This window comes from Ursus maritimus, unplaced genomic scaffold (genome assembly GCF_017311325.1).
Source record: "Ursus maritimus isolate PB19 unplaced genomic scaffold, ASM1731132v1 scaffold_4, whole genome shotgun sequence".
Classification (NCBI taxonomy): domain Eukaryota; kingdom Metazoa; phylum Chordata; class Mammalia; order Carnivora; family Ursidae; genus Ursus; species Ursus maritimus.
Window position 1 is genome coordinate 47371489 of NW_024426552.1, and position 25251 is coordinate 47396739.

The 25251-nt window shown below is 40.4% G+C and overlaps 1 protein-coding gene across 2 annotated transcripts in view; it reads left to right on the top strand.

Annotated features, from left to right (window-relative positions):
• The first annotated feature begins 2563 nt into the window (after positions 1–2563).
• Positions 2564–25251, top strand: part of NXPE3 (neurexophilin and PC-esterase domain family member 3) — a 39003-nt gene continuing 16315 nt past the window's right edge. For both annotated transcript variants that reach the window (XM_008702034.2, XM_008702035.2), the window contains exons 1-2: positions 2564–2733; positions 21741–22495. In XM_008702034.2, the coding sequence (XP_008700256.1) occupies positions 2641–2733; positions 21741–22495 (848 nt within the window). In that variant the 5' untranslated portion in view covers positions 2564–2640. The remainder of the gene's footprint in view (positions 2734–21740; positions 22496–25251) is intronic.

Sequence of the window (25251 nt, forward strand, 5' to 3'; positions counted from 1 at the left end):
GAGGTGACAACTATCAACACTTTAATATATGTTTTTTTCAAAGGGAGGTCTGTCTAAGTGCTCCTCAGGCCACATCTACTTAGATGTACAAATGGGTCTCTCAAATCTCGGGGCTCTACTTGCTCCTCGCAGGAAGTCAGGTCTTTTCTTGACATGCCTCTGCAGTCATGATTTTCTGTAGAAGTCCTTGGCTGTGAGGGGCTTCTTGCATATTTGCATGGCTGCCTATATCCCTATAGTCCCTGTAGCTCAGGAGTCTGCTGCCCTTGCCATCCTTCTGCGCCCTTGACCGCTGCTGTGCTGCTGCCACCTGGCTCTGAATAACACTGACCTTCTAGAAGCTGCTGGCGTTTTACACAGACCGTGCTTACAGGGGTGCTGCTGAAACTCTGTGGAGTATCATTTTTGGTCTTCTCCCTCTCTGGGCATGAGGGAAGCCTATGATTTTTTTGGCTAACTCCTTGAGAAGGGTTTCTACAGGGGAGCAGTTGGACCCTGATGATAGAGTTATTTCTTCTAGTTCACAGCCACTCCTTCCCAGAATTTCCAGGCACTTTGGGTTAAGTGGGTGCTTGGGTGTTAGAGAGGGGCGGTGTTGAGGGGTCCTCAAATGGTTATGTGCAGTCTTTCACAGTGCTTGATATCCCTGTAGAGATGGCCTGTAGTAGAGGAATAACTTTTCCTGTTTAAATTAGTAGAGGAACTGTCCCTTGCCTAATATAAGTGTAAGCCTTTCCATGGGAATTTCTGGCACTTAGTACACTGTGTAGTACAGAGTAGGCCTCCATAATTTTGTGTTTTGTGGATTGTTGGATAACATATATCATGTAGGGGGGAGGTACTGTGAAGGAATCAAAGAAGTATGATACATTGTTATTACTAAGTTGCTTTTTTTCTGGTACATGGTTTCTGTGGTTTGTTTTGTTTTTAAAGATTTTATTTATTTATTTGACAGAGAGAGAGGGAGAGAGAGCACAAGCAGGGGGAACAGCAGGCTCCCTACTGAGCAGGGAGCCTGACATGGGGCTCGATCTCAGGACCCTGGGATCATGACCTGAGGCGAAGGCAGACACTTAACTGACTGAGCCACCCAAGCACCCCCTGTTTTTTTTTGTTTTTTTTTGTTTTTGTTTTTTTGTTTTAAAGATTTTATTTATTTGAGAGAGCTTGCAAGTGAGGGGAAGAGCAGAGGGAGAGGGACGAGCAGACTCTATGCTGAGCATGGAGCCCTACTCGTGATCCTGAGATCACCACCTGAGCCAAAACCAAGAGTTGGATGCTTAACCAGCTGAGCCACCCAGGCGCCCCTGGTTTCTGTTTTATTATTATTGTTTTTTAAATCATAATTGGTATAGTCTAGTTGGAGGGACAGGAAATACATACAAATACAGAGGAGTGAAAACGCTGAGAAGTGAAGTGAGAAGAAAGTGCTGTGGGAATTCTGAGGATGGAGAGCAAGTTAGAATAGCTTAGCTGTGCCTCCTTTATGAAGCAGAGGTGAGGAGGAGTTGTCGTGGTCCTTGTGGCATGGGAATGGATTAGACAGGTGGAGTGGAAGAGTGAGGGAGTAGCGCAGCTTGCCAGGTCCAGTACAAAGCTGCAGGGAGTGCTGGTGCAGCTGAGGTATTCAGAGATCCTCTGCGCCATAGTTATGCACCCTTTCACCTTCCCCACGCTGCCCTCCATGGAAAGCCTAGCTAGGAACAAAATACCTATACCAAAATAACAACTGGGGAGAACATTTGGAATTCATTATGTGGGAGAACAGTTAGGAGCGGCAGGCTCTGAAGTCCTCTGCCTCTAGCAGTTAGGATGAAGGATTTGGGTCTCCTCTTAATCCTCAGGCTTAGCTTTTCTTTCCTATATCTTCACAGCTAGTGTCTTCCCTCCTGTGCCCTGTTCCTCAGCTGAGGGAGCATCATCCGTTCTACATATGTGGTGGGGCAGCTGGACATCCAAAGGGTGTTTCATGTCTTCGGCTGTGCAGGGGGGCCGCACTCCTTGTTTTCTAGAGGAGGTCAGGATGGTTTGCACAGTGTCCCAGAACTCTGCATAAAATCACGTTTCCTCTTAATGCTCGTCAAATGTAATTACTTTAGGAGTGTTATAAAACTTGAACTGTAAGGGAAGGGGAGTGATTTTATTTACTTTGACCTCTAGAAATTTAACAGTAACTTTAATTTTCTGATCCTAAGGGTTTGAAACATTCTTCTTTGCATTCTTCAAAGTTAAAACCTAAAATTTGCAGGTCAAGTATCACTGTATATATATGGAAGTATAGGGTTGTGTTTGAGCAAATGGGGTATATAACAGATCTTACTGTGCTCTGCCTCTTTGTTTCCCCTCATGACTTTGGGCCTTTGAGAGGGTTAAGGAAGAGGAAGTGTGGCATTTTCCTCTTACCACACACGAGGCCATTGCAGTTGGTGATCTGTATTCTCATCTTCTCTCTTTGAAGGAGTCGTTTGAAGAAAAATGTGCTTCTTAAATCAACCCCAGCCTCTCCATAAAAACAACGCTTAACGATACTAGTAGAAAAGAAACAAATTAAACAAAAAGCTCGGAAGAACAAAGACATGGAGTTTTGAGGAGTGAAGGTAGCATGGCATCGGCCATGGGTGATCAAGACACAGCCAGACAATGTGGATCAACTTCTTCAAACTACGGCTCTTCTGCTGTCTGCTTGCAGTGTTGATGGTGGTGGTGCTGGTCGTCAATGTTACTCAGGTAGAGGTGAGTACTTCATATGCTCCTTCATCACTCAGGGAACCAAATCTAAGGATTTGGGGCTGACTAGCCTAGGAAATGCTGACCATCAGAAAACTTACCCTGGTCATAGCTCTTGTTTTCATTTATTCACTAAGTGTTTGAGTACCTTCAGTGGTTGTATACCTTGCCGGTCACAGAGGGTACAGTGGTGAGGATGACAGACATGATTTCTTCGCTTACGAAGTTAATATTCTAAATGTGCATAGGAGAAAACAATAAATCATAATCACATAGTAATAATAAGTGATACTTAGAAATTGTGAAGAGTACTGTAAAGAAAGGAAAGTGGGCTACTCCATAGTCATTAGAGGGATGAAGGAAAGCTTTTTCAAGGAGGGGACCTTTTAGCTGACTGCTGGTCAAAACCTGACGGAGTACCTCAGAGGAGGGAGTTGATGAATCTGTCCTGAAGACTATGGAATGGCACACAAGGGCAGGGACTGTGTCTTACTGAACCCTCTCAAGTGCCTGGCACTAGGAAGGAACTTAGTAGTATGCTCCTCTCCCCCGCCCTGCCATTCATAAGTCACCAAAATTTATGGAGTAATTTTAGATAAAATGATGCTGCCCTTTTACTTTTGTTCGCCTGTGGTACTTCTTCGGTTACAGATCCAACTTAATTACGGTGTTTCTCTGCGTAATGGCTTTTGCTATAGATGGAATGTCTGTGTCGCCAGGCCTTGCGGCCCTCTGGAAGCTCTGATTATTGTTGTCTTTCATGCTTTCAGGTTTTTCCTTCAGCCTCCGTAGTTTCATCATGCACTTGGGCCCTCCAGTACTCTACTGAGTACTCGAGCAGGACCCTCTGCAGGTCCCCTGAGTTCTCTCTGTCTGCACCTCTCCTCCTGCCACTCTGTCCTGTGGATTCACTTCGGTCTTTTAAGACTTGGCCACATCTCTTCAACTTGAGTGGTTGGACTGGCCTCCACCCGGGATCCCCTCCCTACGCTGCAGCCTGGAAACGCTTTCAAGGCTGTAAGCAAAGGATCACCTGTATTTCCCGTCTTTCGGGCGTCATTGTCCTTTGTGTCTAATGTCCAGGGTCTGGAAATCATTGTTTCATATATTTTGGCCTTTTTAAAAGAAGTTGTTTCAGGTGGAAGGGTAAATCTCACTGTTTATCTTGGCTAGAAGTGGAAGTCTGAGGGATTTGAATTTGAGGGGAAAATGATAATCGAGAAGCTGGAGAGGAGAAGGATTAATGGACCAAGGAGAGGAGATAATGCGATCTAGAGCACAAATGGAGCATAAAACTTTATGTAGGATGAGAGACATGGTACATTGTGGTGTTCTTGTTATCATTTTAGTATTAATTATGTGGGAGTGGCCGTGCTCCTTCCTCTGACCTAAGAAGGAAAAATATCGTGGTGGTTGGAATGCAGATACCTTTGCGGTTGGAGGCTGGGACACTGAAGCAGTTCTGGCCTGTAGAGCAGGTGGAAGGTGGAGGGAGGGGGCCGTACGGGAGGTTTGTGTGGAGGGGCTTGGAAGAACAGGGTTTGGAGATGGAGCTGACCCTGTACGACGACAGAGGGGCAATAACTTTCAAGACCATAGGTGTGTGTGGAACTCATCTTCCTTGGTTTTGTGTGTGTGTGTGTGTGTGTTTGTGTGTGTGTGTGTGTGTGTGTGTGTTTTACCACATTAAGCAGCCTGGGTATACACATAGAAGAAAGAAACTTGTGTGGGTCTAGGTTCAGTGAGAAGGTAGGAAAAGGGAGAAAGAGAGATTTGAGAGGGTAGGCCAGATTCCCATATCATTCATGTTGTTACAGTCAGGAAGGAATGTGAGAAAACTCCCCTAATAGTCCTGCTTTAGTTCTTGAAAGCTTCTGGACTGAATGCCAACTAATAGCTCTAATTATCTGCACCAACACACATTCAGCACCAAGGGAGAGGGGAGATGGCGGTGATAAACGATTAAGACAATTCTGACATTGAAAATAATACATAGGTCTTTTGGTAGAGTGCAGTAAAACATTTTCCCTGTCTAAAGAGGTCATCTTGTCCAAGATGAGAATATTGCCATGACTTTTAAACTGTTCAATTCATTACTGTGATGATAATTAATGAAGAAGCTTAGGGTGGGGGATGGGGAGCAGGAAAGGCTCTGAAGTTTGGCAGTCTGCCATCCTTAATCCCCTTTCCATCCTATGCTTCTGATCCTGACTATGCTTTTCTTGTGATCAGAGTATCTGAGCATTTTTTGAAAAGTACAGACTCAATTTTAATTAAAAATACCACATAATATGAGAAGGAGATGTATGTAGCAATGTCCAGCAAAAGTTGTAGAAGGGATTATTAGTATTTCTCTGATAAGCTCTCATTGAGCATGGCCTGTTTTTTTCCCCCTTACTCATTGATATTTTAAGTATATACGTTTTTCTGATTATAAAAATAGTACCAGTCTGTTAGGGCTTTTTGCTGCAAGTAAAATAAACCTGATTCTGGCTGGCTTTAATATTAAGGAATATTACTCATTTATAGACAGTAGAGCCAGGAGGTAAGTTGGGCACAGTTGAGACTCTGTTTCTTTCTAAGTCTCTTATCTCTGCCCTCCTTCCTTTGTGTTAGCTTTTATGCATGGCGTACTCTTTCATCCTTGGATTTTAGGATGCTGTCATAGCAATAGGTGGCTGTATCCTTGTTCATGTTGAGCTTAAGAGATAGTTTGTTCTCTCATAACTCTCTGAAGAGATTACTTGCATTTTTCCATTTGCAAGTAAAATTCAGATAGCATTACTAGAGCACTGGCAGGATCTGGATTTGACTGCATACATCCACCAGAAACTTCTAGCAATCTCTTCTGGATTTTCATAGGGTAGAATTGGGTCCCATGTCCACTTGGGATTATCCCTTGATTAGTCAGGTCCACCCCTGAGCTGACCGGTCAGCAAACAGCAGTGCTGTTTTTCAGTAGGCAAAGAGTGAAACAGATGTGGAATGTAAGGTTCACTCCAGACCACCGCTGACAGTGGCTCCAAGAGTGACCATTGGTGTTTCCTCTTGGCTTTGAATCTAAAAAGGTGGCAGACCCTGGAGTTGTCCTTATCACTGGCCCAGGATAGAGTTGTCATTTAGGAAAATTTAAGCAAATTGATCTTTTTGCATTCTTTTTCATTTGTGAATAAAATTCATTTGGCTTAGCACCAAGTATCTGGTGATTTTTGGATTGGGCTGCGTAGGCAATCGGCTGGTCTTTTTTTTTTTTTCCTTAATTCCAGTGTAAGTAACAGACTGTGTTATATTAATTTCAAGTGAACAATACAGTGGTTCACCAATTCTATATTTTATTCAGTGCTCATCCCAGTATGTGTACTCTTAATCCTCTTCACCTATTTCATCCATCCTCCTACCAGCTCTCTTTTGGTAACCACCAGTTTGTCCACTATATTTAAAAGTCTGTTTTTTTTTTTTGGTTTGTCTGTTTCTTCCTTCCTTCCTTCCTTTCTTTTCTTTCTTTCTTTCTTTCTTTCACTTTCTTTCTTTCTTTTTCTTTCTTCCTTCCTTCCTTCCTTCCTTCCTTCCTTCCTTCCTTCCTTCCTTCCTCCCTTCCATTTCACATATGAGTGAAAATATGGTGTTATGTCTTTGACTAATTTCACTTAGCATTATACTCTCTAGGTTCATCCGTCTTGTTGCAAATGGCAAGATTTCATTCTTTTTATGGCTGAGTGATATTTCATTGTATATATGTATCACATATTCTTTGTCCATTCATCTATGGATGGATACTGGGGTTGCTTCCACATCTTGGCTCTTGTAAATAATGCTGCAGTAAACAGAGGGGGGCATATATAGCTTTTTGAATTAGTGTTTTCATTTTCTTTGGGTAAATACCCATTGTCAGTGGATCATATGGTAATTCTATTTTTAACTTTTTGAGGAAACCTCCATACTGTTTTCCACAGCGGCTGCACCAGTTTGCATTCCCACCAACAGTGCACAAGGGTTCCTTTTTCTCCACAACCTTGCCATCAGTTGTTGTTTCTTATGTTGTTGATTTTAGCCATTCTAACAGGTTTGAGGAGATATCTCATTTTGGTTTTGATTTGCATTTCCCCAGTGATGAGTGTGATATTGAGCATCTTTTCATGTGTCTGCTGGCCATCTGAATGTCTTTGGAGAAATGTCTGTTCAGGTCTTCTGCCCATTTTTAATGGGATTATTTGTTTTTTTGGTGTTGAGTTCTGTCAGTTCTTTATATATTTTGGATAGTAACCCTTTATTGGATATATCATTTGCAAATATCTTCTCCCATTCCGCAGTTTGTCTTTTGTTGCATCGATTGTTTCCTTTGCTTTGTATTAAGCTTTTTATTTTAATGTAGTCCTAATAGTTTATTTTTGCTTTTGTTTCCCTTTCCTCAGGAAATATATCTAGAAGAATATTGCTGTGGCCAATGTCAGAGAAATTACTGCCTGTGCTCTCTTCTAGGGTTTTTTTTTAATGGTTTCAGGTTTCCTATTTAGATCTTTAATCCGTTTTGAATTTATTTTTGTGTATGGTATAAGAAAGTGGTCCATTTTAATTCTTTTACGTGTAACTGTCCAGTTTTCCCAACACCATTTGTTGAAGAGACTATCTTTTTCCCATTGCATATTCTTGCCTCCTTTGTCAAAGATTAATTGACCAAATAATCATGGGCTTATTTCTGGGCTCTTTATTCTGTTCTTTTGATCTTTGTGTCTATTTTTGTGCTAGTACCATACTGTTCTGATTACTATAGTTTGTGGTATATCTTGAAATCTGGAATTGTACCTCCAGTTTTTTTTTTTAATCTATTTATCTGACAGATGTGAAAGAACGAGAGGGGGTGAGGGGGGTGCAGAGGGAGAGGAAGAGGCGGACTGCCCACTGATCAGGGAGCTTGATGTCATGGGGCTCGATCCCAGGGCCCTGGGGTCATGACCTGAGCCAAAAGCAGACACCTAACTGACTAAGCCACCCAGGTGTCCTGCGATACCTCCAGTTTTGTTCTTCTTTTTCAAGATTGCTTTGGCTATTTGGGGTCTTTTATGGTTCCATAGAAATTTTAGGATTATTTATTCTAGTTTTATGAAAAATGCTATTGGTATTTTGATAAGGATGACATTAAATTTGTGGATTGCTTTGGGTAATACAGACATTTTAACAATATTTGTTCTCCTAATCCATGAGCGTGGAATATCTTTCCATGTGTTGGTCATTTTCAATTTCTTTCATTGTGTTTTATAGTTTTTGTTCTATTTATTTATTTTTTTTGAAGATTTTATTTATTTATTTGACAGAGAGAGAGACAGCCAGCGAGAGAGGGAACACAAGCAGGGGGAGTGGGAGAGGAAGAAGCAGGCTCCCAGCAGAGCAGGGGGCCCGATGCGGGGCTCCATCCCAGGACTCCGGGATCATGCCCTAAGCCTAAGGCAGATGCTTAATGACTGAAGCACCCAGGCACCCCCGTGTTTTGTAGTGTCAGAGTACAGGTCTTTCACCTCCTTGGTTAAGTTTATTCCTAAGTATTTTATGATTTTTGATACAATTGTAAATGGGATTGTTTTCTTAATTTCTCTTTCTGCTGCTTCATTGTTAGTGTATAGAAATGCAAAGGATTTCTGTGTATCGATTTTGTATCCTGAAATTGGCTGGTTTTGATTAGCTGGGATGGCTACCAGTGGAACAAGAGTAAGAGTAGGAGAGGAAGAGAGGAAAAGGGTAGGAAGGAGAAGGGGGTGCATTGTGAGCATGCATGGTTTGGTCCTTAACAGTTTGTTTATCGTTATAACAACTAAAAAAGAGAAGAAGGATGAAATATTTCCTAATAGGTAATCAGTAGATAAGGGAAAATTTTCTTTTCTTTCTTTCCGTTGAGATACAATTGACATATAACATGTAGGTTTAAGGTGTGCAACATATTGATTTGATATTTATATATTGCAATATGATTATCACCATAGGATTTTATAATATCAGATCTTTTAGTCTTTAATCCATTTTGAGTGGTATAAGAAATGGGTCTAGTCATTTGTCTTCTTGTTGTCCAGTTTTTCCAACACCATTTGTTGAAGAGACTCTGCATTCCCCATCAAGTATTTGTGTCTCCCTTGTCAACTATCAGTTGATCTTAGGGGTGCCTGGCTGGCTCAGTTGGTAGAGCTTATGACTCTTGATCTTGGGGTCATGAGTTTGAGCCCCACATTGGGCATAAAGATTACTTAAAATATTAGTTGATCGTATATGTGGGGCTTTATTTCAGGGTCTTAATTCTATTCTGTATTTATGCCAGTACCATACTGTTTTGATTACTACAGCTTTGTAGTGTAGTTTGAAACCAGGAAGTATGATATCTTCCGTTTTGTTCTTGTTTCTTAGGATTGCTGTGGTTATTTGGGGTCTTTTATGGTTCGGTACAAATTTTGTTTTTTCTTTTACTAAAAATGCCATTGGAATTTTGATAGGGATTGCTTTATAAATGTCTGTTAGGTCCATTTGATCTAATGTAAATGGTTCAAATGCAGTGTTTCCTTGTTGATTTTCTGTCTGGATGATCTGTCCGTTGCTGACAGTGGAGTATTGAAGTCCCCTACTATTCTTTTATTGTTGTCTATTTCTCCCTTCAGTTCTATTAGTACTTACATATATTTACGTGTTCTGTTGTTTGGGTTGGTATATGTTTACGATTGTTATATTCTCTTGATGAATTGATCACTTTATCATTCTATAATGACCTTTTTTGTCTCTTGTTACTGTTCTTGGCTTAAAGTTTATTTTGTCTCATATAACTATAGCCACCCTCTCTTTCTTTTGGTTTCTACTTGTATGGGATATCATTTGTCAGCTCTTTGTTTTCAGCCTATGTGTATCCTTAAATCTGAAGTATCTTTAGGCCACCTATAGTTGGGTCTTTTTTTTTTTTTTTTAAATCCATTCAGCTACTATTTGCCTTTTGCTTGGTGAATTCAATCCACTTACATTTAGAGTATTTATTGATATGTAAGGACTTAATAATGCCATCTTATTCATTGCTTTCTGATTGTTTTGTATTTTCATAGTTTTTTTTTTCCCCTCTGTTTCTACCTTCTTTTGTAAAGTGGTGTTTTTCCATGGTGGTATGCTCTGTTTTTCCTTTCTTTCTCTTTTTTTTTTTAAAGATTTTTATTTATTTCACAGAGACAGCCAGCGAGAGAGGGAACACAAGCAGGGGGAGTGGGAGAGGAAGAAGCAGGCTCCCAGCGGTGGAGCCTGATGTGGGGCTCGATCCCAGAACGCTGGGATCACGCCCTGAGCCAAAGGCAGACATTAATGACTGAGCCACCCAGGCACCCCTCCTTTCTTTCTCTTGTGAATCTATTCTGTTTTTGCATTGTGGTTACCATGGGACTTATGTAAAATATCTCATAGATAATGCTGTCCATTTTAACCCTATAACAACTTAACTTCAGTAGCATACAAAGCTCCACCCTTTTTATATATTTTAAAGATTTTATTTATTCATGAGAGACAGAGAGAGAGACAGAGGCAGAGGAAGAAGCAGGCTCCTCATGGACCCGATCCCAAATATATACAAATATATTTATATACACACACATACACACACACACATATATATGTATATATGTGTACTTTTAAAGATTTTATTTATTTATTTGCCAGAAAGAGAGCACAAGCAGGGGGAGTGGCAGGCAGGGGGAGGGAGAAGCTGGCTCCCCGCTGAGCAGGGAGCCCGATGTGGGGCTTGATCCCAGGATCCTGGGATCATGATCCGAGCTGAAGGCAGACGCCCAACTGACTGAGCCACCCAGGTGCCCCTGTCCCTTTTATATTTTTGATGTCACAATTTACCTCTTTTTATACTGTGTATTCATTAAATTATAGTAGCTATAGTTACTTTTAATGCTTTTCTGTTTAACCTCTATGCTGTAATTAGGTGGTTAACACACTATTCTATTATAGAATTATAATTTTTTTTAAAGATTTTATTTATTTATTTATTTGTCAGAGAAAGAGAGAGAGAACACACACAAGCAGGAGGGAGGCGCAGAGGGAGCAGACTCCCCGCTGAGCAGGGAGCGTGATGTGGGTCTTGATCCCAGGACCTTGGAATCATGACCTGAGCCGAAGGCAGAAGCCCAACTGACTGAGCCTAGAATTATAGTTTTCTAAATCTGACTGTATTTCTCTTTACCATTGTGTGTATACTTTCATATGTTCTCGTGTCACCGATTAGTGCCTTCATTTCAGCTTGAAGAACTCTTTTCAGTGTTCTTGCAAGGCAGATCTAGTGGTGATGCACTTTCTCAGCTTTTGTTTTTCTGAAACAGTCTTCGTTTCTCCTTCATATCTGAAAGCTAACTTTGCCAGATGCAGTATTTTTGGTCACCACTTCTTTTCTTTCAACACTTTGAATACGTCATTACACTTGTCCTGGCCCAGAGTCTCTGCTGAGAAACCTGATCGCCAAATGGGTGTTCCTTTCAGATTACTGTATTTTTTTTCTGGCTGCTTTTAGGATTCTCTGTGTTTGTTTTTGACACTGTCATTATATTGTGTCTTGGAGAAGGTCTTTTTGCATTGAGATAATTGGGTGATCTATGAGCTTTGTGAACTTGGTCGTCCAATTATATCCCCAGGTTTGGAAAGTTGGCAGCTATTATCTTTTTAAATAAACTTCAAATAAAAGAGGTCGTCTTTTTACTCTCTGCTCTTTCCCCAATCCTGATTATTCTAATATTTGTACATTTATTTTCATCCTGTAGATCATGTAGGCTTTCTGTGTTCTTTTTCATCTTCTTTCTTTCTTTCTTTCTTTCTTTCTTTCTTTCTTTCTTTCTTTCTTTCTTTCTTTCTTTCTTTTTTAAAGTTTATTTATTTATTTATTTGACAGAGATAGAGACAGCCAGCGAGAGAGGGAACACAAGCAGGGGGAGTGGGAGAGGAAGAAGCAGGCTCCCAGCGGAAGAGCCTGACGTGGGGCTCGATCCCATAACGCCCTGAGCCAAAGGCAGACGCTTAACGACTGAGCCACCCATGCGCCCCTTTCTTTGTTTGTTTCTGACTGGGTTATTTCAAAGTTTCAGTTTTCCAGCTCACTTATTATGTCTTCCATTTAATCTACTCTCTTGTAGATGTTCTCTATGACATTTTTCATTGCATTCATTGAATTTGTTTGCTTCTTTTTTATGATTTCTCTCTCTCTGTAGATTTCTCATTTTGTTGATGTACTTCATTGAATTGTCTGTGTTTTCTTAGTTTGTCGAGTTCCCGTAACCAGCTATTTTGAATTCTTTATCAGATGGCTTGTTACATTCTGTGTGTTTGAGTTAGGTTATTGGAAGATTATTGTTATCTTTTGGGGATGATGTATTTCCTTGATTTTTCAGTTCTTGTAGATTTGCATTGCTGCTTTTGCCTGTAAGGTAGCAGATACTTCCTCAAATCTATACTAGTTACTTTCAGATGGGGTAAACTGTTGGTCCTGTAGTATCTGGGGTTTTCTCCTCCTTATGTGGATACATCTTCTCCACATTTTTGTTTCTTCATGTGACACAATTCTTAAGTTTTTATCTCTTCTCTGAGTCTTATAAACCACCAGGCTAACTGCTGTTAACTTCTTTTGTTTTCTAGAAAGTGGCACTATAACTCAAGTTTCTGGTTTCTTCTTTGCTGATAGATATTAGTCTATTCTTCTGATAGACTCATTTGTCAGACTTACACTTGCCACCTCACTTAGAAGTGTATGCGAGGAGCTAGTTGCAGAGTTGGAGGAGGTGTGAATTTAGTACTCAGGGTGTTGGGGTGCTCATGGGCTCGGTGGGGAGATTGTCAGGCTTATGGATCAACTTCTTGCTAAAGTTCTTAGTGCAGTCAGCAGAACTGCATCCCTTCAATGCAGTTATATTCTCATTTGCCTTTTTCCTGATCTCCTCCCTCCCACCAGTCATGGAGGTCTAGCCTTAGTACTCTGGGTACTTGCTAAAGTTCTGAGTGCAGTCAGCAGAACTGCATCCCTTCAATGCAGTTATATTCTCATTTGCCTTTTTCCTGATCTCCTCCCTCCCACCAGTCATGGAGGTCTAGCCTTAGTACTCTGGGTACTTGCTAAAGTTCTGAGTGCAGTCAGCAGAACTGCATCCCTTCAATGCAGTTATATTCTCATTTGCCTTTTTCCTGATCTCCTCCCTCCCACCAGTCATGGAGGTCTAGCCTTAGTACTCTGGGTGCTGCTGGAGAGAAATGGGTTTCTCTACCAGCATCTCCCTCAGCAGATAGCTGAGCATTAACTCACCACTGTCCTTTTCCCTCTTGGGAGAGGATGGTGCCAGATAGTTCATCTGCACTGTGTTGTGTTGGGGGAGGGACAGCACCGGCGGAGTTTCTGTTAACTGTTCTAGTGCATCACCAGTGGCATGCTGGAATCTCCTCCTCTAGGGAAGGCTGGATTTCCGCAAATTCTTTTTCATTCACTGGGATCTGCCCAGGTCAGCACTCTTCATGTTTTCCCTGACTGTGGCCATGAGGGGTTGGGGCAGGTTCACTGGCTCTTCCGCAGCCTGTGCTAAGTCTGTCTGCCTGTTACCAGATGTACGTGTGGGCGAGACTCCTAGGTCCCTTGCCATATGGTGCTGTTTCCCACAACTCCCATAAAGGCACTTTTGTTTATGGACGGATGCCTGATTAGTTGTTGAAAGGGGGACAAAAAAGGAGGAATGTCTTAGGCTGTTGTATGCTGATGTTAATTCTGCTAAGACGAAATTTTCAGTCATTTTTGCTTTCTCTATTATGTTTTTTTTTTTTTTAAGATTTTATTTGAGAAAGAGAGAGAGCACGAACAGGGTGGGGGGCAGAGGGAGAAGCAGACTTCCTGCTGAGCAGGGAGCCTGACGCAGGGGTGCAGGGGTCTTTCCTAGGAATCCAGGATCATGACCTGAGCTGAAGGCAGATACTTAACCGACTGAGCCACCCAGGCGCCCCCATCTCTTACCTTTTTAAATTAACAAATAATACCGTGTTCTCCTTTAAAATGAAGGCTCCTAATGAAATCCTTTCCATTGAAAATGTCTGTAAGTAAGTGTAAAATGAAAATGAAAGGGTATTAAGGAGGGCACATATTGCAGTGAGTGCTGGGTGTTACATGCAAACAATGAGTCATGGAACACTACATCAAAAACTAATGAAGTACTGTATGGTGACTAACATAATAAAAGAAGAAAGGGAAAAAATACAGATTCTAAGAAGATCACTAAAAATTCTTTATTGGGGGGTTATTTTTACCTTGTGTGGGATTATTTTTACCTGTGTAAGATTATGAAGTGTTTTGGCATACGTGGGGAGCTTGAGGCATTTGTTCAAGTGGTTTGTAACAGGTAATACTAGCTTTTAAGGAGAATAATTTTTGGCTTTGCTTTGTTGTTGTTATTGTTTTTTTCCCCCTTGCAGTTTAACTCATGATATAATGTTGGATGCAGTTTCCCGGGTTAAGTACTAAAAAGGTTCTGCACACAATTTCCAGTGTGTATGTGGGGGATTTTTCCATACCACAAGGCAATTCTTGGGCATCAGCAGGGTATTCTACAAATCAACACAATTCTGACACTATCTACCTGGAAATTGCATTGTATCCCATACATTAAGGGCTCAGTTCTACTGTCCCCCCCCCCCCAGATGCCATTTGTAAGTTTGGGTTGTCACTTGTGCTTCTTACCTGCTACGTATAGATTGGAGGTTCCAATGACCCCCACCTTGGATTTAACTAATTAGTTAGTGTGGTTTAACGGAACTCAGAGATACATTTTACTTACTAGATTACTGGTTTATTATAAAAGGATATAACTCAAGAACAACCAGATGGAAGAGATGCATAGGGCAAGCTGTGTGGCAAGGGCATGGAACTCCCACGCTCTTTGTGTGCGCCACTCTCCCTGAGTCTCCATGGGTTCACCGTCCTGGAAGCTCTCCAGAACTCATCCTGTTGGGTTTTTATGGAGGTTTCATTCTACAGGTATGATTGATTAAGTCATTAGCCATTGGCAGTTGATTCTACTTCCAGCCACTCTCCCCTTCCCAGAGGTGAGGGGATGGGACTGAAAGGTTCAGTCCTTTAATCATGGTTGGTTCTCCTGGCAACTAGCCCCCATCCTTAGGTGCTTTCCAAAAGTCATCTCATTAACATCAACCCAGTTGTGGTGAAAAGACACCTATTTTGAATAAGACACGTATTTCAGGGGCGCCTGGGTGGCTCAGTCATTAAGTGTCTGCCTTTAGCTCAGGTCATGATCTCAGGGTCCTGGGATCGAGCCCTGCATTGGGCTCCCTGCTCAGTGGGGAGTCTGCTTCTGCCTGCCACTCCCCCTGCTTGTGTTCTATCTCTCTCTCTCTCTGTTAAATAAATAAATAAAATCTTAAAAAAAAAAAAAAAGACATCTATTTCACCTTTATAGCTCCGAAGTGTTTTCAGGAACTGAAGACAAGAAACAAATTTTATAACAATAAAACCCCACATAGATTAGTGAAACAGCATAGAGAGCCCAGAAATACACCCATGCCAATAGGGTCAATTAATCTATGACAAAAGAGGCAAGAATGTACAATGGAAAAAAGTCTCTTCAATAAATGGTGTTGGGAAAACTGGACAGCTACATGCAAAAGAGTGAAACTGGACCACTATCTTAAACCATACACAAAAATAAACTCAAAATGGATTAAAGACTTAGATGTGAGACCTGAAACCATAAAATTCCTAAAAGAAAACAGTAATCTCTTGAACATTGACCGTACCAACATATTTATGCAGATATCTCCTAAAGCAAGGGAAGCAAAAGCAAAAGTAAACTATTGGGACTACACCAAAATAAAAAATTTGGGAGTTCACCTGGGTGGCTTAGTCGGTTGGGTGTCTGCCTTTGGCTCAGTTCATGATCCCAGCACCCTGGGATCAAGTCCCATGTTGGGCTCCTTGCTCAGCAGGGAGCCTGCTTCTCCCTCTGCCTGCTGCTCTCCCCTGCTTGTGCTCTCTCTCTCTTTCTCTCTGACAAATAAATACAAAAAAAAAAAAAATTAAAAAAATAAAAAATTTTTGCACAACAAAGGAACCATGAACAAAACAAAAAGGCAACCTACTGAATGGGAGAAGATATTTGCAAATGATATCTCTGATAATGGGTTCATATCCAAAATATATATAAAGAAATACCAAAAAACCAATCCAATTAAAATGGGCAGAAGACCTGAATAGACATTTTTCCAAAGAAGACATTCAGACGGCCAGCAGACGCATTAAGAGATACTCAGCATCACTATTCATCAGGGAAATGCACATCAAAACCACAGTAAGATATCACCTCACACCATTTGGAATGGCTAGTATCAATTTAAGAAATAGGGGCGCCTGGGTGGCTCAGTCAGTTGGGTGTCTGCCTTAGGCTTGGGTCTAAAAAAACATTTTTTTAAGAAAAGTTTTATGTTTAAAGCAAAATTTATTATTATCAAATTTTTATTTTAATTCCAGTATAGTTAACATATAGTGTTATATATTAGTTCCAGGTATACAATATAGTGATTCAGTAATTCTATACATCATTACTCAGCTCATCATCCTAAGTGTACTCTTAATCTCTTTCATGTATTTCACCCATCCCCACCCACCTCCCTTCTGATATGCTTTATTTTAAACCAGTACCTTCTGTTAAAGTTTTTTTCTCAGCACGAACTTGAAGCATACTTCAGAAGACATGGTTATAAAAGATATATATAAAACATTTCATACAAGAAAAATAGAATACACATTTTCTTCAAGTACAGTCAGAGGAATACCCTGGTTAAATCACATAAAAGGAGACATAACAAATATTAAAATTTAAGAAGCCTGAAATCATGCCAAGTATATTTTCCAACCACAGTGGTACAAAACTAAAGATCAACAATAAAATAAAGCTGAAAAATCTACAAGGTAAATATTAAATATTTAATATGTAAATATTAAGCACCACAGTGCTGCACAAGCAATTAGCCCAATAAGAAAGCAAATAGCAAATCTAAATATGTCTCAAAACAAAAGAAAAAGAAAAAGCAATATTCTAAAACCTATGGGATGCAGAAAAAGCAGATGTTAGAGTGAAACTTATGCTATAAGTGTTTGTATTAAGAATAAAAGTTGAGGGGCACTGGGTGGCTCAGTCGGTTAAGCATCTGACTTCGGCTCAGGTCCTGATCCCAGGGTCCTAGTATTGAGCCCTGTGTTGTGCTCTCTGCTCAGCGGGGACTCTGCTTCTCCTCCTGCCCCTCCCCACCTTGTGCTCTCTGTCTCTCAAATAAATAAATAAAATCTTAAAAAAAAGGAGGCATCTGGGTGGTTCAGTTAGGTGTCTACCTTTGGCTCAGGTCATGATCCAAGGGTTCTCGGATCAAGCCCCATGTTGGGCTCTCTGCTCAGCGGAGAGCCTGCTGCTCCCTCTCCCTCAGTCTGCTGCTCTCCCTGCTTATGTGGTCTCTCTTTCTCTGTCAAATAAATAAATAATATCTTTAAAAAAAAGGAATAAAGAGCAAAACAATTAAAAAAAAAGAAAAAAGTTGAAATAACTTTACACCACGAGGAACTAGAAAAAGAAGAGTTAGCTGAAATTTAGTAGAGAAGAAAACAAAAAAGAAAAATCAGAAACAAATAGAGACCAGAATAAATAATAACATAACATTGAAAGTAATGACCAGTTTAAAAAAAAAATACTGGCAATGCTTTAACTACATTAAGGAAAAAAAGAAGACTCAAAAAACCAGAATGAGAAATGGAAGAGAGAACAATACAACAGTTAACCACAGAAATATATAGTGTGATAACAGATTACTGTAAACAATTATATACTAATAAATTAGATAACCTAGAAAAAAGCTCAGATAATTCCTAAAAACACACAAGTCACCAAGATTGAATCATGAATCTTGAATCCAAGAGGTAGAAGATCTTCTCAGACCAATAACAAGAATGAAAATTGAATTAGGAATCAAAAATCTCCCAGCACAGAAAAGTCTAAGACCTCATGGTTTCATTGGTGAATTCTGCCAAACATTAAAAAAAATAATGACAATCTTTATAAAAATGTTCCCAATAATGGAATAGAGGGAACACATTCAAAATCATTCCATGAGGCCAGTATTACCCTGATACCAAAGCAGAGAAAAACAATACAAGAACAGGGGTGCTAGGGTGCCTCAGTCAGTTTAGTGTCCAACTCTTGATCTCAGCTCAGGTCTTGATCTCAGGATTGTGAGTTCAAGCCTCACATTGGGCTCCATGCTGGGCATGGAGCCTACTTAAAACGATATGAGACCAAAAAAGTCTAATTTTTCCAATATAAATACTGCTACTCGGACTGGGCTTTCTTTCGACATCTATTTGCAGGCTTCTCCACCCCCTTACTTTCAATCTGCAGGCGTCTTTAGGTCTAAAATGAGTCTTTGGTAGGCTTAAAGGAAAATTGACAGGAAATGTTTTGCCCTGGTCTCAGCCTCTTAATTACCTCTCGTTGCTGGACTGGTTCTTGTGGTTCTTACCATTGACTGCAAGCAGGAAACTTCGAAAAACAAGTTTATTATTCATAGGTCCTGGAGGGTATACAGCACACCTGGGGCCACACAGTGAGCTCATGGCTAGAGAAAGAGAGAGTGTGGGCCTGGGGTTCTGCTGTTTTTTGGGGGGGGGGAATCTAAGGACAGGGGCCTGGGGTTTCACAGGTTCACTCTTTATTGGTGAATTTAAAATGTAAGAGTGGGAATTTAAAGTACAGGAAATGGTCACTTATCTGAATCTACCAAGATCTCTAAAGCATAGGAGCTTATCGCAGGAGGTGGTGGCCAGGCTCTTTATCTAGTCTTGTGGCTAGCATTGTGTTTTTCTGAGATAGCTGTCTTTAAAGTGGATACCTCTTGAAATGCGTGCCTTGGCAATCAAAATTGAGGTCAAAATTCAGGCACTTGGATTACAAAAAAGAAAAAAACAACTGTCAGAGCTTACACTATAGGAAGATTACAGAGATTTCCCATACACTCTTTGCCCCTTTACATGCTTAGCCTCTCCCATTATTATCATTACTCACCAGAATGGTACATTTTTTAATCAAGGAAAAACCTGCCTTGACATCCCATGATCACCCAAGGTCCATAGTGTACCTTAGGGTTCTGTATTGCTGTTGTGTATTCTGTAGGTTTAGACAAATGTATAATGATATCTGTCCATCATTATAGTACCATACAGAGTGTTTTCTCTCCCTAAAAATCCTCTCCGCTTTGTCTGGCATTTCCTTTTTTCTTTTTTTGGTAGGCTTTTATTTTTTTATTTTTCAAAGATTTTATTTATTTATTTGAGAGAGAGAGAGAGAAAGAGAGAACACAAGCAGGGGGAGTGGCAGAGGGAGAAGCAGTTTTCCTGCTGAGCAGGGAGCCCAATGCGGGGCTCGATCCCAGGACCCTGGAATCATAACCTGAGCTGAGGGCAGATGCTTAACAACTGAGCCACCCAGATGCCCCTTTGGTAGGCTTTTAAAATTTTATTTTATTTAAATTCAAGTAATTAGCATATAGTGTGTTATTAGTTTCAGAGGTAGAGTTTAGTGATTCATCAGTTGCATATAACACTCAGTGCTCATCACATCAAGTGCCCTCCTTAATATCCATCCCCCAGTTATATCATCCACCCACCCACCTCCCCTCCAGCAATCCTCAGTTTGTTTCCTATAGTTAAAAGTCTCTTATGGTTTATCTCCCTCTCTGATTTTGTCTTACTTTATTTTTCCCTCCCTTTCTCTATAATCTTCTGTTTTGTTTCTTAAATTACACATATGAGTGAAATCATAAAATTGTCTTTCTCTGATTGACTTATTTTGCTTAGCATAATACCCTCTAGTTCCATCCACGGTGTTGGAAATGGTAAGATTTCATTTTTTATGGCTGAGTAATATTCCATTATATATACATACCACATCTTCTTTATCCATTCATCTGTCAATGGACATCTGGGCTCTTTCCATAGTTCGGCTATAAACATTGGAGTGCAAGTGCCCCTTGAATCACTATGTTTGTATCCTTTGGATACATACCTGGTAGTGCAATTGGTGGGTCGTAGGGTAGCTCTATTTTCAACTTTTTGAGGAACCTCCATACTGTTTTCCAGAGTGGCTGCACCAGCTTGCATTCCCACCAACAGTGTAGGAGGGTTCCCCTCCCTCCACATCCTTGCCAACATCTGTCTTTTCCTGACTTGTTAATTTTAGCCATTCTGACAGGTGTGAGTTGATATCTCATTGTGGTTTTGATTTGAATTTCCCTGTTGCTGAGTGATGTTGAGCATTTTTTCATGTGTCTGTTGTCCATTTGGATGTCTTCTTTGGAGAAAGTCTGTTTATGTCTTATCCCCATTTCTTGACTGGATTATTTGTTTTTTGGGTGTTGAGTTTGATAAGTTCTTTTTATCTGATGACACTGCAAATATCTTCTCCCATTCAGTAGGTTGTTTTATGGTTTTGTTGACTGTTTCCTTTGCAGTGCGAAAGCTTTTTGTCTTGATGAAGTCCCAGTAGTTCACTTTTGCTTTTGTTTCCCTTGCCTTTGAAGATGTGTCTAGCAAGGAGTTCCTGTGGCCGAGGTCAAAGGGGTTGCTGCTTGTATTCTTCTCTAGGATTTTGATGGATTCCTGTCTCACATATAGGTCTTTCATCCATTTTGAAGTTATTCTAGTGTATGACATAAGAGAATGGTCCAGTTTCATTCTTCTGCATGTGGCTGTCCAGTTTTCCCAACACCATCTGTTGAAGATACATTTTTCTTTTTTTTTTTTAATTTTTAAAATATTTTATTTATTTATTTGACAGAGAGCGTGTGTGAGAGAGTACAAGCAGGGGGTGCAGGCAGAGGGAGAGGGAGAAGCAGGCTCCCCATTGAGCAGGGAGCCTGATGTGGGGCTTGATTCCAGGACCCCGGGACCATGACCTGAGCTGAAAGCAGGCGCTTAACCTACTGAGCCACCCAGGCTCCCGGAGACCATCTTTTTTCCATTGGATATTCTTTCCTGCTTTGTTGATATTAGTTGACCATAGAGTCGAGGGTCCATTTCTGGGTTCTCTATTCTTGGCATTTCTTTTTCATTCTTTCTTGGAATTTCCGTCTCCTTACATTGCCCATCTGTTCTTTCATGTTGTCTGCTTTTTCCCTTAGGAGGCTTAGCATATTAATCATAGTTGTTTTAAATTACTGGTCTGATTGTTCCAACAACCCTGCCATATCTGAGTCTGCTTCTGATGTTTGGTTTGTGTTTTCAAGCTATGTTTTTTGCCTTTTATTATGTCTTGTAGCTTTTTGTTGAAAGCTGAATGTGATGTACTGGGTAAAAGGAACTCTGATAAATAAGCTCTCAGTCGTGAGATGGAGAGGTGTCGGGAAGGTAAAGTGTTTTATAGTCCTATGAGTAAGTCTCGGTCCTCCAGTGAGCCTTTGCTACCGGGCTGTGAACTTCAGAAGTGCTTCTCATTCCTTGTCTTACACTCCTTAAGTTGGATAGATGCTTAGAATGGGCTGGAGCTGGATATGTCCCTTACTCCAGTTTGGTTAGGTGCTGATAAAACCCCAATAGATTAGGCTCTAGTAAAATAGTTTATCTTGAAGGCAGACCTTGTTAAGAACAGAATGCTCTGTTGTATTTCCAAATGGTTCCTTTTCTTCTTCTGCTGGAAGCAAGAGGATTTTTTCCACTGATAATGACTGTGGGGACCTGATTGAGCTCCTGGAGGTAGAATTCACAGAAGGGTGGAGATCTCTCTAAAACTTTATTCCTCATCCTGATTTCACTGTGTTACAAAAAGATAGCCCTGTAAAAGTAGTGAACTCTGATTTTTGAACCAATGTCATCCCAAGTAGTTTTATTAAAGTTAAACAGAAGCAGAGGTAAGTTTGGTTGATAGAAGGAAATTTACCATAGCTGTCTGTGGTTTCTGTTTTTGTGTTTTTCTCTTTAGTACTTGGACCATGAGACTGTTTCAGCCACATTCATCGATAGTAGTGGACAGTTTGTTTCCTCCCAGGTGACAGCAATTAGCCGGAATCCTTACTGCGGCTATGAGCATCAGACTCTGTCCAGCCGGGAGCGCATGGAGGAGGACTCCTTGCTGGCTGCCTTACAGTGGCAGGTGCCTGATGTGGGTCCAGTCCCCTTTCTGAAGAGCACTGACCCTTCTTCCAGCTACTTTGTTATCTTGAACTCTGCAGCCTTCTTCAAGGTGGGAAGCCAGTTAGAAGTGCTGGTTCATGTACAGGATTTTCAGAGAAAGCCCAAGAAATATGGTGGAGACTACCTGCAGGCCAGAATCCACTCCCCTAAGCTGCAGGCGGGGGCTGTGGGCAGAGTGGTAGACTACCAGAATGGGTTTTACAAGGTCTTTTTTACTTTGCTCTGGCCGGGCAAAGTTAAAGTGTCCATATCTCTGGTCCACCCCACGGAAGGGATCCGAGTTCTTCAGCACCTACAGGAAGAGAAACCACATAGGGTCTATTTCAAGAGTCTCTTCCGTTCAGGAAGAATTTCTGAAACCACAGAGTGCAATGTGTGTCTTCCCGGGAGTCTGCCCCTGTGTAACTTCACAGATCTCTACACTGGAGAACCCTGGTTCTGCTTCAAACCAAAGAAGCTCCCTTGCAGTAGCAGAATTAACCATTTCAAAGGTGGATACCTGAAGGGCCTCCTAACTGCTGCAGAGAATGCTTTCTTCCAGAGGTGCGTGCTCCTTGTTCTACGGGGTAATTTAAGGGTTCTTTTCTGCTGTTTTTGACCCAATTAGGAGACACTGTCCCATTTAGGAGACTTATCTTGTTTTGGTTATTTGCTTCATATATCTCTCTGAAGTTGGCCCAATTTGGGAGAGTTAGTGAATAAGAAAAAAAAAAATTATATTTGTGAATGGTTTTTATTGATTTATTTAAAAAATTTTTTGGGTTCTTTTTAAGTAATCTCTACACTCAAGGTGGAGCTCGAACACACAACCCTGAGATCAAGTTGCATGCTGCACTGACTGAGCCAGCCAGGCGCCTCCCTGTGAATAGTTTTTATTTTATTTTATTTATTTATTTTAATTAATTAATGTATTTTTGTGAATAGGTTTAAAAAAATTTTTTTTAAAGATTTTGTTTATTTATTTGACAGAGAGAGAGAGAGAGAACACAAGCGGGGTGGGGGGACAGCAGACAGAAGAAGAAGCAGGTTCCCTGCTGAGCAGGTGGCCCGATGTGGGGCTTGATCCCAGGACCCTGGGATCACTTCCTGAGCTGAAGGCAGACACTTAACTGACTGGGCCATCCAGGCGCCCTGTGAATAGTTTTTAAAAAATGAAGCCAAGAGCTTACTTCAGTTCAGATTAAAGACCTTTTAACCTTGAGTTTTTGTTTTTTTACCCTCATATCTATGTTTTACTTCGGAACTACATAGCATATCTATAGCTATGTAAGAAAGATCACTTATTCACAGAACAGATCAGAAAAGACTATGAATATGACAACATTGCTGGGTTGATTTAATGATAAACATGGGAAGCCAGGAATACCACAACAAACTATAGTTTTTAAATTAATAGTTGTTGACATTTTTGCTTTACTGTACACAAATTTCTGTTTTTGAACGTAAGTGTAAAACCTTCAGCATAATGATCAATATATGGAATAGAGTGTATGGGTCAGTATGAATTAAAATGTTTTCTTCAACATCCCATGTAGTTCTGAAGTAAAAGAACATGCCTAAGGAAAAAAAAGTTAGAAAGCCGTATGGTCCAAATCCAATTATTTGAAANAGTGTAAAAATGTCTTTTATTTTTTAATGAAATAGATACTTAAAAATATTCCTGCTAGAGAGGTAGTTTTGTTGAGTACATCTGGGCAACCCTAAACAATTTTATGTTTTATGTCCACTCATTCCTCAATGGGGGAGAAGTACCTACCATAAGGTGTGTATGTCTACAGGAACTTCTGCAATAAAGCCCTTGATTTTTCACTGCTTGAGTCAGCTTTTGGTCCAAGTTTTAAATACACATTTGGTGGACTCATGCCATGCTGTTAGAAGGCCAGCAGAGGGAGCACTACTCAATGTATTTACGGCGCTGTTGTTCAGTGTACAGGAAAAACTCAGGACACAAGGACTTTAGCTTTAGTTTTATCCTGGGTTCGATCTCAGACAAGCTACTTAACAGCGATGGTGAGCAGATTATTTCAGTTCTGTATACTTTTTGCCAGTGTGAGAAGACTGCTCAATTACCCCTCTTTTAGAGTTGTGTTGTCAGTCTGCTTAGTGGCTTAGCAAAAAAGAAGCAGCATTGCTTGTAATTTATTGAAATTCCATGTGGAAAAAAGTGGGAAAAAGGCTAGAGAGTTTGTAAAATTTAAGAATATTCCTGACACTAAATCCTACCATTAAAACCAGAAAACACCTGTGAATTGTGAAAGGCGACATAATTTATGTCCCTGTCTTTACTTGCATATGCTGGATGAGGCTGGCTGATGGCACTTTGTAGTAGAATCATTAAGAAATTCTACTTACCTGAAAGTTTGTTGGGAAAATAGTGTTTGAGGTGGCATTTTTGGAAACTAAACATTTGATAGTCCTGATACGGATTTTATCTTTTGCATTGTTTTCTCTTTAAAATTCTGAAGTTTTGTACCAGTTAACGGAAAAGAAAAAGTAAAAGATTGAAATTGATCTTTTGAGGTGTCCTTGGGTGTACTGTTTTGAGCTCATGGCCTGAATATATTAGGCTGATACCCATTTTTACCTTTTTCCCTTGGTGGCTCATAACATTGCTTAATTCAGAAAGGATTAAGAAGCTTAGCTTTGGTCTTTGGTTCCCTAAATTACAGTTGGACAATTAAAGTGATTTAATCTCTGGTTCTTTACTCCTAAGGAAAAAAAATGTTGGTTTTGGAAAGAACAACAGTACTTTGCTTAAAAGATCCTATTAATATAAAGGAAGGCCTTTTGAAAGAGTGAGCTTCTCACATGAAAAGCTTCCCATATACTTTTAGCATAATTTAATCTTTTTTACTTTCTAACTTTATGTTTAAAAAAAACCCTTTCAAATCATTAGAAACACTGCAAGAATAATAAAAATGAACATCCATAGGTCTTTTACTTAGATTTACCATTGTTAGTGTTTTGCTACATGGGCTTTCTCTCTGCAGTGTGTTTACATGTGTGGATGTCTATGTATAATTCTTCCCCCTTGACCATTTGAGAGTAAGTTGCAGGCATCATGGTGTTGCACCCCATGAGTGTGCATCTCCTAGCACGTGCACTCATCCAATATGTAACCAGAGCACAGGTATCACACTTGGGGCCTTTATCAGTGATACAGTACTGTTATTTAATATACAGTCCATGCTCAAGTTTCTCCGGTTGTCCCAGTAATGTCCTTTGTGGCTGTCTTTTTTATTTTATAAAGATGTGTTTATCTATTTTAGAGAGAGAGCACGCGCACGAGGCAGATGACG